General features: G+C 37.6%; 1 protein-coding gene across 1 annotated transcript in view; it reads left to right on the top strand.

The window, feature by feature from the left end:
• ATP10D (ATPase phospholipid transporting 10D (putative)) overlaps positions 1-14,959 on the top strand; it is a 43,054-nt gene that overhangs the window by 234 nt on the left and 27,861 nt on the right. Inside the window, 6 exon segments of the mRNA XM_017744342.1 lie at positions 8,615-8,920; positions 9,668-9,862; positions 10,813-10,894; positions 10,897-11,028; positions 13,585-13,670; positions 14,853-14,959. Of these exon segments, the coding sequence (XP_017599831.1) occupies positions 8,619-8,920; positions 9,668-9,862; positions 10,813-10,894; positions 10,897-11,028; positions 13,585-13,670; positions 14,853-14,959 (904 nt within the window). The 5' untranslated portion in view covers positions 8,615-8,618.

Consider the following 14,959-nt stretch of genomic DNA (forward strand, 5'->3'; position numbering starts at 1 on the left):
CGGCATTGCGTATGTGAATCTCCTCGACTTTGAGTCCAGAAACAAAGGCCTTTGTTTTAATAGTTCACGGTGGTGACTGAGGTGTCAGCTTTTTACTGCTTTACAGATTCATGGCAAGGAAGTAGACTTAAGTCCATATAAGTCACAGGGAAATTCCTGAAACTTCAAGAAAGTACGGAGGGGTGCAGAGCACACACGGTCACTCACAGGGTTGGATCACAACAATAGTTATTGGATTTCGTTATGAAAGGTATTCACAAAGATGGGAAAGAAAAACCCAAGTTCTTGTCAGAAATACAGCTACTGAAGAAAATGTACTTCTAGTATCAACATTACTATTATTTTAATACTTACAAAGCAATACTTTTAGGGTATTCACATCTCATCAATGACCATAGTTTTGAGAAGCCTCTTATTTAAAACCATATTTGTCTTCATATCATCACCAAGAGGTAACAGAATTGTCATTATTCTTCTTTTCATTAATGGTGGTTTCCAGCAGAGAGGGCACTCAGTGGTTTACCTAAGATCGGAATGGAATTTAGTTCACTTAGCTCTTCTGTGTGACTCCAAAGCTGGTCTGAAGCCATTGTTTCTGACTGAATTTTTACAGTTAATGCATGGGCACTTACTGTTCACAGGAGGAAGAGGTAGGACTGACAGGTGAGGATCACATTCTTTTATTAATTGCCACTACCCTGGATGATCTGAATTTCAAAGGCAATAACCAGAGCTGATACATGTTTTTAGTGAAAACTAGTCTGAAATTGGGTTCTCTACATAAGTACTCAAAGATACTCTCTAATCAGACATTACTGTCCCACCTTGCTTGTGCCAACATGAGTACTTTCACAGCTGTAATGATGGATTGGGAAATCCAGTAATGTTATTGTCTTTGAGTTAGTAAAAGGTCTTGCACAGCGGTGAGAACCAGGTTCAGTAAGTACCAGACTGATTATGAAGGAGTTGACAAAGCTAGGAGTGGAAGGTAGAAGTGAGAACAATTCTGTTCAGTGTTAACTTTTAAATCAGTTCAACTACTCTCAGCACTGATTCTCCAGTGTCTTAAATAGTTTTGGGGTTTCTAGGGTCAGAATTTCAGCATTCTTAACTCCTTTCATATTTTTTTTAGGCGTCTGTATATTTTGGCTTCATTTTTATTAATAAAACTTTTAAAGATACACATTTGTAGTTGAACCCTCAATTGCTGTAGGTTAATTCTCACTTTCAGGTCTGAAATACCATCTCAAGAGTCATGTTTTATAGTCTTACAGGAACTCTCTAGTGGTTAAAGTGGATTCACAGGTTATTCCTGTCAATATATCCCCAAGCAGTAGGCAGGTTTTATTGCTCTGTGGAAAATCTGATTGTCTTCCTGAGGTTGTACAAGAGTTGGTTTTGTCAAAAATTCACTAACCTAGAGCATTAGACTTGAAAACCTCAGTGGATGCCTTGGGAAATTAGGGAATTCTTGAGTAGCTGATAATGTAGGTGTCTTAGAAAACCAGAAGAATAAAAAAAACCCCAGACACCTAATCTAGGATTTTAGGAACTCAAGTACAGTTTCTTGCTGTAACAGGTACTTTCAGTAGAAATTTCAGTGAGTACACTAGACCTTATCTACACAATGGAGTTTTGGCCCTTTAAAAAACAGCAATACTGCCAATATGGATCCATTCTTTTAGAAGTATTTACAGTAGCATAGGGAGTTACACAGCTACCAAAAAAAAAATCACATCCTTCTGCATCACGTGAACACCAGTATAAATTTTTAATAAGGTCCACACCTTAGTCTTACTGTGAAATTCATGTGAATTTCACACATAGCAAAGCATCTGTAGTGACTAAATGCTGTCTTGCCGTAAGCTAAAGATATACCTGTATGAAAAGACAGTCGTAAAAGAGTGAGGCTTAACCTGTAAGGTTTTGGTCTACAGTTTCGAGACCAATGTGGCACATGAGAACAGGGCATAAAGCAGAACTTTTCTGATGAATGGAGAAAAGTATGTAAAATATTTTCACAGATGATCACTCTCCAGCAGTCTTCAGTTCTATTTTGAAACTATTTCTTCTGAAATTTAAACCTAAAATTTCCTAGTGTATGGTTTGGTTGAGTCTGTAGGTACAAGATCTGATTGGCATCCTAAACAACTTTACCCAAGGTGAAGCAGATTTTGTGCTTTTATATACTGCTCCCACACTATAGTATGTTAACCAGTATGACTGCATGGTTTAGTATTAAATTATCTTGCATACATCCTTGTGTCAGGGCCTTGGCACTTCCTGGGTTTTAATGCATCCTGCTGATTGTTTTTCAGTTGTGGAGAGCTGTTGAGGGCTGGCTTAACGTACTCACAACCAAGAAATTTCCTTTCTAAGATCCAAGGCTTTTCAAGGCTTGCAAGTTTCCAGTGTTGCCCATGCTAGATTAGACTTTGTAGGTGGGAGTGCATGGAGAAATAGTGCCACAGCAATTGACTTTTCATACTAACATCTGCCTTCCACTCTTAATTCAAGAGTTCTTACATCTCTTTTATAAATATATCTCAGAATATATGGTTGCAAATAACCACATCATTTTCTGAAGTTGAAGTTTTGATTCCTGCAGGTTTTTGGCTGTTAGTCCCATAAACTGACAGCACAAGTTTCTTACCCAGATCTATTTGGCCTATTAGAATGCCTCAGCACATTTCATATTGGCTTGCAAAGATGTGAAATTGCGTGTTACAGAGAAAGTAGCAAACCTTAGGAGAAAAGAAGTATTTGTTCTTCAGAGTGTAACTTAATCTTCAGGCCCTGGTTCCCTGAAGCATCTTCATTTTCTGCTAGCTTCTGAGTTTTAAAAGATGATTAGGAGGAGTTTTTAACATTTAGCTTGTAGGGTTCTATCAGTGTAATGACAAAAGTGCTAGTGAACCTGTGCAGTAACACTTGCTAAGAGATTTAAATGGGACTTTTGTGCAGACTGGGGATGATCCACTCTTCCATAGCATTGTGTAGTGTGACCACCATCTAGGTTAGCATTTTTTATATTCCCTGGTCACCCAGAACCTCAGACCTGCAGAACATCCTGATACATTCATGTGGAGAGAAAGAAAAAGGGATGTTATTGGGGAGATTCATTGTCTGAGTTGTTTACCTTTTAGGTGCTGTAGAAATTTTTCAGGTAAGATAATGCAGTTTTATTGACTGCATTTCTGTTTGCCAAGAATCGATTTATTACTTCCTACTGGAAACTAGCCCAGATGAAGGCCTACTGCACACTGGCTGAGAAGGAACAGGACAGAGACACACACCATAAGCATGCATGTGCCAAAGGTCTGGGGAGCATTCTTGTCAAATATGTCATTTACCAAGTGCATTTAACAAAAAATTTTCTGAAAGAAGAATGAGGACTAATTATTTGGAGATCACAGCAGAAGAGAAGGATGTTGTCAGAAGGGAGGAAGTGGTTAGGACAAGCCAGGGTGAATGGTAGGGCACTTCACATGACATGTGAGGAAATGACCACAGCATAATAGTAAGGTGCAGTTCCAGAGCAGCATAAACACAGGCTAAATTATCTACACATCTGTTTTGCTGATGATCTTAAGAAATTATCTAATATGGGAGAATCAGTGATTTGCCAAATAAGTGATTTGCCAAAGGCTACCAATAATATAACTGGAACTAAGGAATTTTTAGTGTCAGCTCCATCCCCCAGCAGGAAAGCTAGGAGCAAAGGCTTGCGTGCAGATATGTGGGTGATACTTCACAGAACTGGAGGCTGACAGAATTTACAAGAGACAATGGAAGGGAAGTGATGGGAAAAGAAAACAATTTATAGACATGAAAAACACATACAAGAGAATGCCTGCATGGGACTTTATGATGAAAGGCACTTCTTCCAGGGTACAGACCATTTAAAAATAGGGGTTTTCTGAGCATTACCACTAGCAGAGAGTTCTTAAAGCTGGTTTTTATTGTGATATGGGATGGTCAAACATGGAGAGTATATTGTGTTGATCTGTCCTGTGGTAAAAATGATGCTGCTGTGCTTTAACCTTGCTTTAACAAAGGTATGATAGCCAGCTATTTCCTGTTAACTATATCTAGTCCTTCCAGTTTTTCATATCTCCAAGTGCTCTATAAGAAGAGGAAAGAATCTGAGTACATGAAGGAACTGGTGTAGAAAAAAGTAAGAAAGCAAATAAATTCAGTGTCATATAATTCCCTTCCACATTTCATCATCATGTGACATTAGTAAGCTTACTACAAGAGCTTCCCTTTTTGAGTGTAAGACATACCTGAGTTGCCTCTATATCAACTATTTCCATTTAGCAAGATTGAGCAGTGTTCAGTTGAACAGCGTACAGTGTGAAAATGAGGACAGGCTAGCTTGTGTGAGGCTGTCCTCAAAACTTATGTGATCATTTAGGCTTCCTGTTTTCAAATACATGAACATTATTCTTCGGGTTTTTAAACATAACCTTTTTTTTTTTTAAGAAATAAACTTATAAAAACAGTGCTTCAAAGTAACTCATTTTGTGGATCATTTGCCAGTGTTTAAAGAAATATCTGCTGTTATGTGTTACTACTTTAAATTCACATTAGCTGGGGAACTCAAGACTTGACTGTGAAAAATAACGTGACAAGAGGGTCAAATAATGTTTTAAGGGAAGGGATTTCTTATAAAAATTGTTTAAAATAGCTTTTATTTGATCTTTGGTGACTTAATCCTTTAAAATATCTAACTTGAAGTTGATGAAACTCCTGAATGAAGAAAATATGGTCAATACTTTATGAACCAAATTTAATGAGGAAAAAGAATGAAATTACTCAGAAGAGTTAAAAAATGCAAAAGAGGTTTTTGAAGTTTTAAACCTCAAAAGTGCTATTTTAAAATGGTGATGCAAATAATTTAAAAAAAAAAATCATTTGCAAAATAGTAGCTCAGTCAAATGCCAGGTGAGTCAGAGAGCATTGTGGCAGAGTATGAGATCCAGATACTTTTTTCCCAAGATGTCTGTTAATTGTCTGATTCACCTCTCTGATCATAGGAGATTACTTGTTATTTCTCATACAGTGTTTCCAATGTGGTGGGTTTGTGTTAGTTATTTCTCATTCCTACAATCTTCAGTTTTCTTAAAAGTAGGTACATTAGAATACTGGAGATACTGACGAAGATATGCGGTGCACAGAACTGAATCTGATGTTTCCTGTTCCTTTTTAAGCTCTGTTTCTCTGAGGAAGGATGAGGAAGGGTGGGCAGAGGTTTTGGAGCTGTGTCAAGAGTCAGGGAGAATGTGTATGTGGTGAGGGGTGACTGCTCTTCAGCAGCATTGCATATGCAGTTGAAACTATTAGCTCCTCATCCAGTGGTGAGGAATTCCACCTTAACATGCTGTCATGTTAAAATGTCCAGTACTCTTCCTCCCTTCTTCCCCCAATGGCTTTATTTTTAATAAATAGTGGTCACTGGCTATCAAATGCTACAAAAGAGAATAGGTTATATAAACCAAAAAGACTTAGAATTTAGGAAGTTTTGAAATTTGTGAGGTATATTTTAGCTGTATAGGTTATTTTGCCTGTATATTTTTCACTGTATGAACAGGATCTGCTATTTAAAGCTTTTTGCATTCCCATTAGTCCTGGGAGATTGAGAAACAGTTCCTTCCTCTTACCGCTTCTTCATCAGTATCAGATATTTGTTTGCCGGTCTTATGAAAACAAACATGATTTTCACTACAAATGTAACCTGCGCTCAAATAGCTGGCTGGTGGCATCTTGAGAAATTTCCTGTCATTTACTTACTTAAGTTTGCTACTAGGTCACTGTACACTGTAACAGTGTGTAGAGATATGTCAGATTATTGGGCAAAAGTGTGGTTAATTGACACACCCTGTATGATTCATGCTAAAGATGAAAGCTTGAAAGAGTCTGATAAATTTAACAGAAGAAATCATGTTAAAAGTCTCCCTGATAATCCAGCACATTTTTAATTAAAGCAAACCTTTATCTGAAAAGGCCCCTCATTGCATAAAATCTGTTTGTACAATTACTGATTTGTCACAGCAAAGACAGTTAAGGAGAATTGTTGTTTTCTCAAAATGGCCAAGCCTTAAGGATGCCGTCCAAAATCCAGAAGTTTGGGGTATTTTTAATAGTTGAACTGCCGAAATTTGTGATCACAGGGGAAAAAAAAAACAAACCTACCTCTTCTCAGCTGGTCATATTTTAAAATTCTTTAATTTTCAGTACTTTGTTCTTTAATTCAGTCCTGACTTTTGTAGATGGGTCCATGTTAATTTGGGGGTTTGGGAGCTCTAGGTGTATTGAAATCTTTATAGTCATGTATAGACTCCACTAGCAGCATGTTCTGCAGTCCCTGAACAGTTTTGAAGACCTTTTAAGCTTTAGACTTGTTCTCAGGATCAGTGTAAATTAACTGAAGCTTTTTTTTCATGTGTGTGTACAGATCAATGTTCATATGTATGACTGTTACATTAAAAGTAGTTAATTTGTGTGAAGTAGCTGCTTCAAAATGTCAGTTCCCATTTCTGGAGTAAAGGCTGACCCTGACTAAAATGGGGTAGTAACCTCTCCGCAGAGGGCAGTCCCTCTGAGAACCATCTCCCAAGCAGTAGGGTTAGAGGAAGCAAAGATAGAAGATGCCACATTCTGTGAAAATAAGAGGGTGCCATGTATTTTAGAAAATCTTCACAACTTCTTTCTTGCTTCTCTAAGAAGTCCCAGACATAGCTGCATATGCATGCGACCTTTGGTAGTCTGATGATTACTGGGACCACAAGGTTTAGGAGTGAGAAAAAAAGGAAAGCCTTTTCCTCAGACCAGTCCCTTATGTTGTCTGGGGGAACACTGCAGAAGGGCCTTGGAAGAACAGTAGGGTACTTCCAGGGGATGCTGAGAGGAAATACTATATAGAGGGTTTTAATTTTTTTTCTCTTTCATGTGCAGATCATGGTTTCTAAAGAAGAACATGATTTTCATGTACATGGTAACAGTCTTCCAAGACATCGTGACAGTCAATAGCTATCCACATCCAATGGTGATAGGACAAAAATGTCTCATCTTAATTTGATGAGATGAAGAGGCCAGATAAACATTAGAGAAAAGCTTTCTAGCTGTAGGGTAGTGACACAGACTTCTAGGCTTTTTAGGAAGTTTGGAGAATCTTCTTTTTCAGAACAGAATGGGTTGATGTAGAGATATGAGTACTACCCAATTTTTAGAGGACCTGGTGAGGACATTGTGCTCATGTGTCAAGAATTCTGCAATTGTAATAGAAGAATCAAGGAAAATACATAAGAGAAGATAGTTGGATAAAATAGTCAAGTTGATAGTTTGGAAAATTACTATTTAGAGCAACATCTTGGAGGAATCTGAGCGGGATAGAGTGGGATTTGTCAATAGCAGAGGAAGATACCACATGAATAGAAGCTTGAATTGATTGAAGCCAAAATCAGGAATAGTTTGATAACCGCACAGGAGAGTCTGTTGTAATGAGGTTTCATTTAGGAAGATCCAGCAAGTTTTAGAAGCAGCTATTGTGTGGGAATTTAGGACAAGGATTTAGTCAAAAATTTTCCTAGGGTCTATGCAGGTAGTAAGATACCAGATGCAAGGAAGGTAATCTGCAGTAAGAAGTACTGATGGTTTTGGGCTCATGCAGTTTCTAGTTTTAAACAAATATACGGTATGCTGTTCTATGGAATAAGTAATACAAGAAATGTAGCAACCATTAGTTAAAACTTGCAAATTGTAAAAAACTTCGTTATGAAAACCAGCACTTTAAAGCTTCTACTAAAGCATGTTTTGTGCAAGAGGCATTTTCTGACTGCATTGGGTGATTCGATGAAGTGACCATCACATATAGCTTTATGTGAGTATCACCTATAGCTATGAACTTCGGCTTTCTTTAGGAAAAAAAATTCCTGGGTAGAATGCTAGAGCTTAGCTAGGTGGATAGAGGAGAAGCATTGGCATGAAATTTATTCGTCCTCTATCCGTTTTTAAAAATTCTCAAACCTCTTTCTAATTCACTGGAAGAAGTTTTTTGTTCGTGATAGCTACTTAGTGTCTTTCACTGGCAATTCCTCACTTCGTGTCTAAGGCCGTATTCAGATGCATATTGCTAGATTGTTGACTTCTGAGTTTAATAAGGTGTGTTAACCATCAGCATGGACTGCATTGTCTGAGATGAGGATTCCTTTCAAAATGCTATTCTCCGCAGAATTAGCAGCTTGTCTGCTTCTTTTACCATACTACAGCATGAGAAACTGGTGGGTGGACTGCTATTACAAAAATACTGTGTATTTTAAACAGAGTAATCAAATTGTACCCTGAAATTAACCCTTGAAAGGGTTGTATCAAATATAACCCCTGAAATCAAATTATATCAAATTCACTCCTGAAAGGGTTGATGAAATTCCAATAAATTCAATCTTTGAAGCAGAAGTTCCTGACTTTACATAACTTATTAACAGTCTGGGTTGTGTTCATTATGAAAATTACTTTTTTTTCCTAGGCTTATGCCAAACTGTAATTGTGACTTTTTGTTGAAAAGCGTTCACAGAATTGTTGTGTAACTTGCTGTATTTTCAAATGTTTCTAGAGAGATGACACTCCTTGGGTTATTAAGTGTTTCAGGTGCAATGGCAGATCCCATCCGCTGGGCCCGATACCGCTGGCAGCGACTTATATCAACAGAAGGCAGAGAATGCAGCAGCAACAATTCAAGTAGCAAGTGCTATCAGTCATCAAGAACTACTGGCAAACATAGGATAGTGATTCCCTGTTTGGGTCATTTTAAAGAAGAGTATGAAAAAGTATCAAAACTGTACATGAACAACAAAATACGGACTACTAGGTATACTTTATTGAATTTTTTACCACGGAATTTATTCGAACAATTTCACAGGTAAGGAACTCGTTTTTGATTGTGGTAATTCTTCTGAAGCTGAATCCTTCTATTGAATTGTTTGTGTGTGTTACTATATATTAAAAAATTATTCCTTCTCCTGACCTATCACTTCTGAAAAGATACATGTGATCTGGCCAAAGTTTCTTGAGTATCATCATTGTTGAGCTAGTCCTTTTCTCCTTAGCTTGTGTACTTTCCGCTTATTCTGTTCTTTGGACTATTGAATTATTCCTTGCTCTTGGAGCACTCCCACACACCAGTCTGCAGTGGGATTTTCAGCTTATTTCCTGCATATGTTTTTTTCCCCTTCTCTTATGTCTTTCATCTTCCTTCTGCTTGGAGAACTGCTGGTTTGTCAAGCTATGCAGGGAGGTTACAGGATGGCTTCCTTTTTAAAGCATGTCATGTTGCCTAAGAGATTATGAAATTAATTTTAAAGGACCTGGAAATTTGAGAGTGCAAATTCAGCAGTGCCTCACTCTGGAAGACATGTGCCTGGAGGACAGTTTTGAAAATAGAGGAAAATTCTTGGTTTCTGCATTACCTGATCATGTCTGTTAAGCAACTGTGTTGCTAAGTAATCTATTGACTGGAGAGTGAAAGCAGAGTTCTGGATAATTCTTAAATTGCAGGTGAAGAAAAGATAAATTGCCGATAACTTAAATGTCTGTAGAGCATGGAGTGGGGAAATAAGGATCATTGTCCGCTAGCACAGCTAAATCCTGTGTTTTCTCTTTGTTTCAGAGTTGCCAATTTGTATTTCCTATTTCTAGTTGTCCTAAATTGGGTTCCTTTGGTGGAAGCTTTCCAAAAAGAAATTACAATGCTACCTCTGATAGGGGTTCTGACAATTATTGCAGTGAAGGATGGTCTGGAAGATTACTCAAGGTACAAAATGGATAAACAGATAAACAACTTAGTAACCAAAGTATATAGCAGGTAAGGGACAACAGTCTTTGTGGTTTATTGTTATTTGATTATGACTATTATGTGAAAAAGTTGGTGATAATTCTTTTGGTTACTTTCTGGATACTTATGGAATCATAAAATAATGTAATTTGGAACAGGTCTCTGAAAGTCATCTAGTCTTAACCCCCTTCTCGAAGCAGGGCTGCTTAGATCAGGGACTAGTTGAGACTTGATCACCAGTTTTGTTAAATGGTTATCAAATTAGTGTAAAATCTGCCAAAAAAAATTTGCTTTGAGGCAAGTGAGTTCATGCATGTGTTTGTACTGTATTAACCAAGGTACTTTGACTAGTTAAGCATTGTTGTACATAGCATTTGTTTTGAGAGGTGTATTTTTAATTCCTCTAAAATGGCTTTGTGGAAATTGAAAGGCTGCTAGTTCATCGCTCATTAATGGCATCATGTTGTACTCATAATGTGATACCATTTCCCCAAACAGAGCAAGATAGTATTCTATTTGAGTGCGTCACACAGTTTGATACAAATGTTGGCATCTGTGTTCCACAGTGCAGGACTGCAATATTACAGACTGTGAGTGCAAGTCAGGCATGGAGTCTGCTAGTGGCAAGTCTGCTAGGCAGTTATTATCATGGATAATAAAAAGATAGGAATGCAAACTTATCGTATTCTAAATTAACCATCAGAAAACTTCCTTGAGTATGTATCAGTGCTGCACACTTGATTATTTTTCTTTTATACCTACCATAAAAGGATATTCCAAGCATGAAAAATACAAAGATTAAGGAAGTATAGTGAATGTTTTTTCCTTATTGCATGCTCTGTTTCTGTGTGGGGAAACAAGTATTTTGGAAAATGTCACTTTTGATGTGTTGTAGTAGCCATGACAAATAGCATTTGTAGGTTTTTCTCAGTTTCAGTTTATGCATTTGTAAAAAATCACTTTTCTTCTGTGTATTTCAGGAAGGAGAAGAAATACGTAGATGAGTGCTGGAAAAATATCAATGTTGGGGACTTCGTCCGGCTTTCACGTAATGAAATCATTAAAAAAAAATGCCTGCTGACATGGTGCTGTTATATTCTAGTGACCTGGATGGGATCTGTTATATTGAAACTGCAGGCCTTGATGGAGAAACCAATTTAAAGCAGAGACAGGTGGTGAGAGGATATTCAGAGCAGGTGAGAATTGTGCTTTTCTAGGGGTGTAAGAAAGCTGACATGACAGATGGTGAACTAAAAAATCCCAAACAACTCAGCCCTCTAGACTGCCTAATTCATGGTAGCTCAGCAATCCCCATCTGAACAAGGTACTAGGTAACACAGTTATAATTTGTTGCTTGAGTTGTTTTGGAGCAAATCTTTGCCTGTTCACATAATGCAGAGAAAGACAGATCTATTTCAAGTAATGGAAACCAGTGAAATTAACAATTCAGGTAAACCTCAAGTAGTTACTTATGGTGGATAACATGTCATGGGTGAGAAACTGGACTTTTTTAGAAGGGACTCCTGTTCTATATAAAGACCTAGAGAGAAGAGCATGTATTGTCTTTTTCACTGTTTCTTCATATTGCAAACGCATTGTTACTCCCATACAATATTTTAATATTATACCCAGCAGCCAAAATGCTGGAGGCTGACACAAAAAAGACAATATTAAAAGATGAAAGAATCCTGACATTTCTGTAGTCTTCAGTTCTGCTGCTGAAACACCATGCTGGAAACAGCAGCAGGGAGCTTCAGTGTTGTCCATAACAACAGACTGTTTAGTCCTCTGGGATAAAATTACCTGAGCCGGTTCTGAATTTACAGCAGTGGTAAGGAAGTGAGGAGAGGTTGTCTCTAAGTGCCGTTACTTAATGGGTATGGAAATACCAAAGGCATGATGTGCTTATCCCTTTACAGTCACATGCTTCCTTTTACTTCTGTTTTTATTTTTATTTCTTGATTTAGTCTTAGAACAGCAAGGCAGGAAGGTCTGTTTGATCCTTCTGTATATACATATTTTTACACAGAGCAAAATTCCAGTGGTTTCCATCTTTATTGTCTCCCTCCTTTAGGGACCTTTACACAAAATCTGAGTAATTCTAATTCTGCTAAAATTTAAATCTTCTCTTTTATGCCAGGAAACGTAGGAACACTTCTCAAGAAATAAGGTACAAAAGCTTCTACTTTCAATACTTGCTTTGCCGAAATTACGATTATAATGAAAAAATAAACTTATAGTCCAGGAAGATCTGAGTGTCCGTATCAAGATACCAACTTTTGGACATAGTTTTTATAACCTCTGTTTTATGCTGTCAGAATGTAGACAGCTGTGTCCACTGTAGATTACACCCAGAGTTTCAATGCTTTCTGTTTCAAGGTATATTACAAGAGGGTCTACTAGCAATATATATCTAGAGGTTTCTAGACAGTAGAAGAAAAGAATCGACTGCTTTGGCTATTTCACTTTGAGGGTAGTTCTTATTTGGGTAATCATTGTACAGTGCAAAATTCTTGAAAAGCATCAATCAAGTATTCTGTCTAACATTTTACAGAAATGTTGTACCTCCTGTGCAACTCAACATGCTAAAGGTCAGTGGAGAGACAGGTCTTTCACAGTTAACTAAATTTGCGAAGAGACTGAACGTAGTCTGTATGTCAAAGGCTGCATTCATATTGACTTCAGGTTAATACAGTGCAACACATCAATACAGCAAAACATAGCAAAAAAAGTCTTTTAATCAAGCTATCAAAGTACGTGTTAAGAAATGATGTCTTGTGAGTTTCAAAAGCTCACAGTTGCTATTCTGCTCGTGTGAAGTCATCCAGTTGAGGGAGTACAGCCTTCTCAGAGACCTGTAATTATGTAGAAGATATATTCAGTAATACCTGTGAGTTAGAGAATTATGCTTGGGAGTGTGAAACCTTAAATTGGTCATTGGGGTTTTTTTTAAAGAGTAGAACAAATGACTTTCCAAAGAGTTAGTGGCAGGTACTCAGCTTGGAAATGACTCAGTTATGCCAGAGGCAAGTCTGTGTTATTCTAGAGACTAGAAGCATACTCATACGCCATTAATTGAAATTAAATCGCAATAGCAGGTAATTCCAAAGATAAGGCCTTTTGGCTTTTCTCTTACTTCTCCTCGTGTTTCATTCTTACTAATACGGGATACTCGTTTCACTTGACTTTTCACTGAAGAGCTCACCTCCTCTTCGTTTGCAACATGTACTTCTGGTCTTTCGTAACAGCCCTTTCTTTGGTACTTGTAAGTCTCAAACATCATTGCAAAGCTCTACCTGCTTTCTTTGTGTTAGCACAGAAACCATCGTGGTCATGGTATTGGAAAAAAAAGTCTGTTTGCAAGAAATTCTGCTTGAAGAGAAGATAGTGCCTCATCTTATTTTTTTTCATATAATGAAAAAATCTATGGAAATCTCTGCCTTTCAGATGTTCTTACTGCTTTTGGTTTTCCTTCTTCCTCCTCATCCTTCCACCCATTTTTGTCCTCTCCAGTGTTCTCAAAATATCAGCAATTCAACTCATACTTGCCAGTGTTTAATATTTACTAGGAAGTCCTATGATGTGTAAGTCTGATTTATGCTGGGTAGGAGACCATCAACACCACCAGCAACCTACAGTTTAGAAGCTAAATTTTAGATAGTAATATCTGAACCTCTGAATTTATGATGTTTTTAATTTCTATCACATTTTGTCTGAGTTCTCTGGGGTTTTTTTGCTTCCCACGGCTTTAGGTCTCTGAAATTGATCCAGAAGAATTTTCCAGTAGAATAGAGTGTGAGAATCCTAACAATGACCTCAGTCATTTCCGAGGCTTTGTGTAAGTAGGTTTGGTGGCTCTTTAAACTACTGTCATTTGCTTTCACGTAATTTTCAGAGATCTCTTAATGTTTGCTTTAAGAAATAACAATATGGATAGAGGTCGGTTTGCACCATTACGTTCCTAAGTGCAGCCCAACAGACAGAGCTCTAGAAGGGTTTTCTGAGCAGCAAATTGGGCACTGATGCTTTTTATTTTGTATTAAATATTTTCAACATCTTAGGTCAGGCTGTTTTGCGATTGTGTATTTCATACTTGAAATACCTGTTTTAAATCTGCTCTTCATAACATATGGGATCTACAGTATTTGGCCTCGACCAAGGCCTGACTGGGCAAGCTGCATTGCTTAGAATTGGAAATCGAAAGGACTGGCTTCCTTTCCTACTCTGATTTGTTTTGTGTAACCTTCAGTCAGTTGATCAAACTCCTTTTGACCAGTGTGCCTATCTGTGTCTTTTCTTTAGGCTGCATTTATGTTAGGGGTTTCCTTCATGGTTAGGGTTGGAAGGGACCTTAAGGGACTAGATGATCTTTATGGTCCCTTCCAACCCCAGCCATTCTATGATTCTGTGATTCTTACAAGTTTATGATTTTATATAGATAATAGGAAAACAAAATACTGTTTAATGGGGTGACTTATTTTCAGGTTTTGAGAGTTAGAATGTCTTTATTCTTCCCTTTGCACACTGACACATTAGATATTTGAGAATAAAAATAAATATGTATGAATCTTAGTCTCTGAGGAAGCACCTTGACAAAGAGTGGGCATACCTGCACTGAAAGTATACCACAGGAGTGACAGTGCTCACAGTATATTTAAAATGAGATTTTATATTTTTTTCAAATATTTTCTGATGCTGATAGTACAAATAGGGATAGGGTTTCAGATTTCCAGTAGTTGTCTTGCATCTCTTTTCAGTAGTGTTGCCTCCTTCACATATGCCAGATGGCAAATGCTAGGCTGATAAATGCAAAAAAAATTGTAATGCAGTGCCTACATGCTTGGATTTTCAAGGGTGATCTGCTTTCATGTTACTCCATTCATTTGAAAAGTCCGATCAGAGATGTCAGGATGGCAGTCAGTGACTTGCAGCTTCTTTGGGAAATCCGTTCCTAATGTTTTTGCGAAGCCTGATTGGTAATTGCGGGAGTCCTACAAGCTGATGTGGTTTTCTTTTGCAGTGAGCATTCAAACATGGATCGCGTGGGTCTCAGCAAGGAAAACTTACTGCTCCGAGGATGCACAGTAAGAAACACAGAAGCTGTGGTAGGCATAGTGGTATATGCAG

Source organism: Corvus brachyrhynchos, unplaced genomic scaffold (assembly GCF_000691975.1).
Source record: "Corvus brachyrhynchos isolate BGI_N302 unplaced genomic scaffold, ASM69197v1 scaffold17, whole genome shotgun sequence".
In the NCBI taxonomy this organism is placed as follows: domain Eukaryota; kingdom Metazoa; phylum Chordata; class Aves; order Passeriformes; family Corvidae; genus Corvus; species Corvus brachyrhynchos.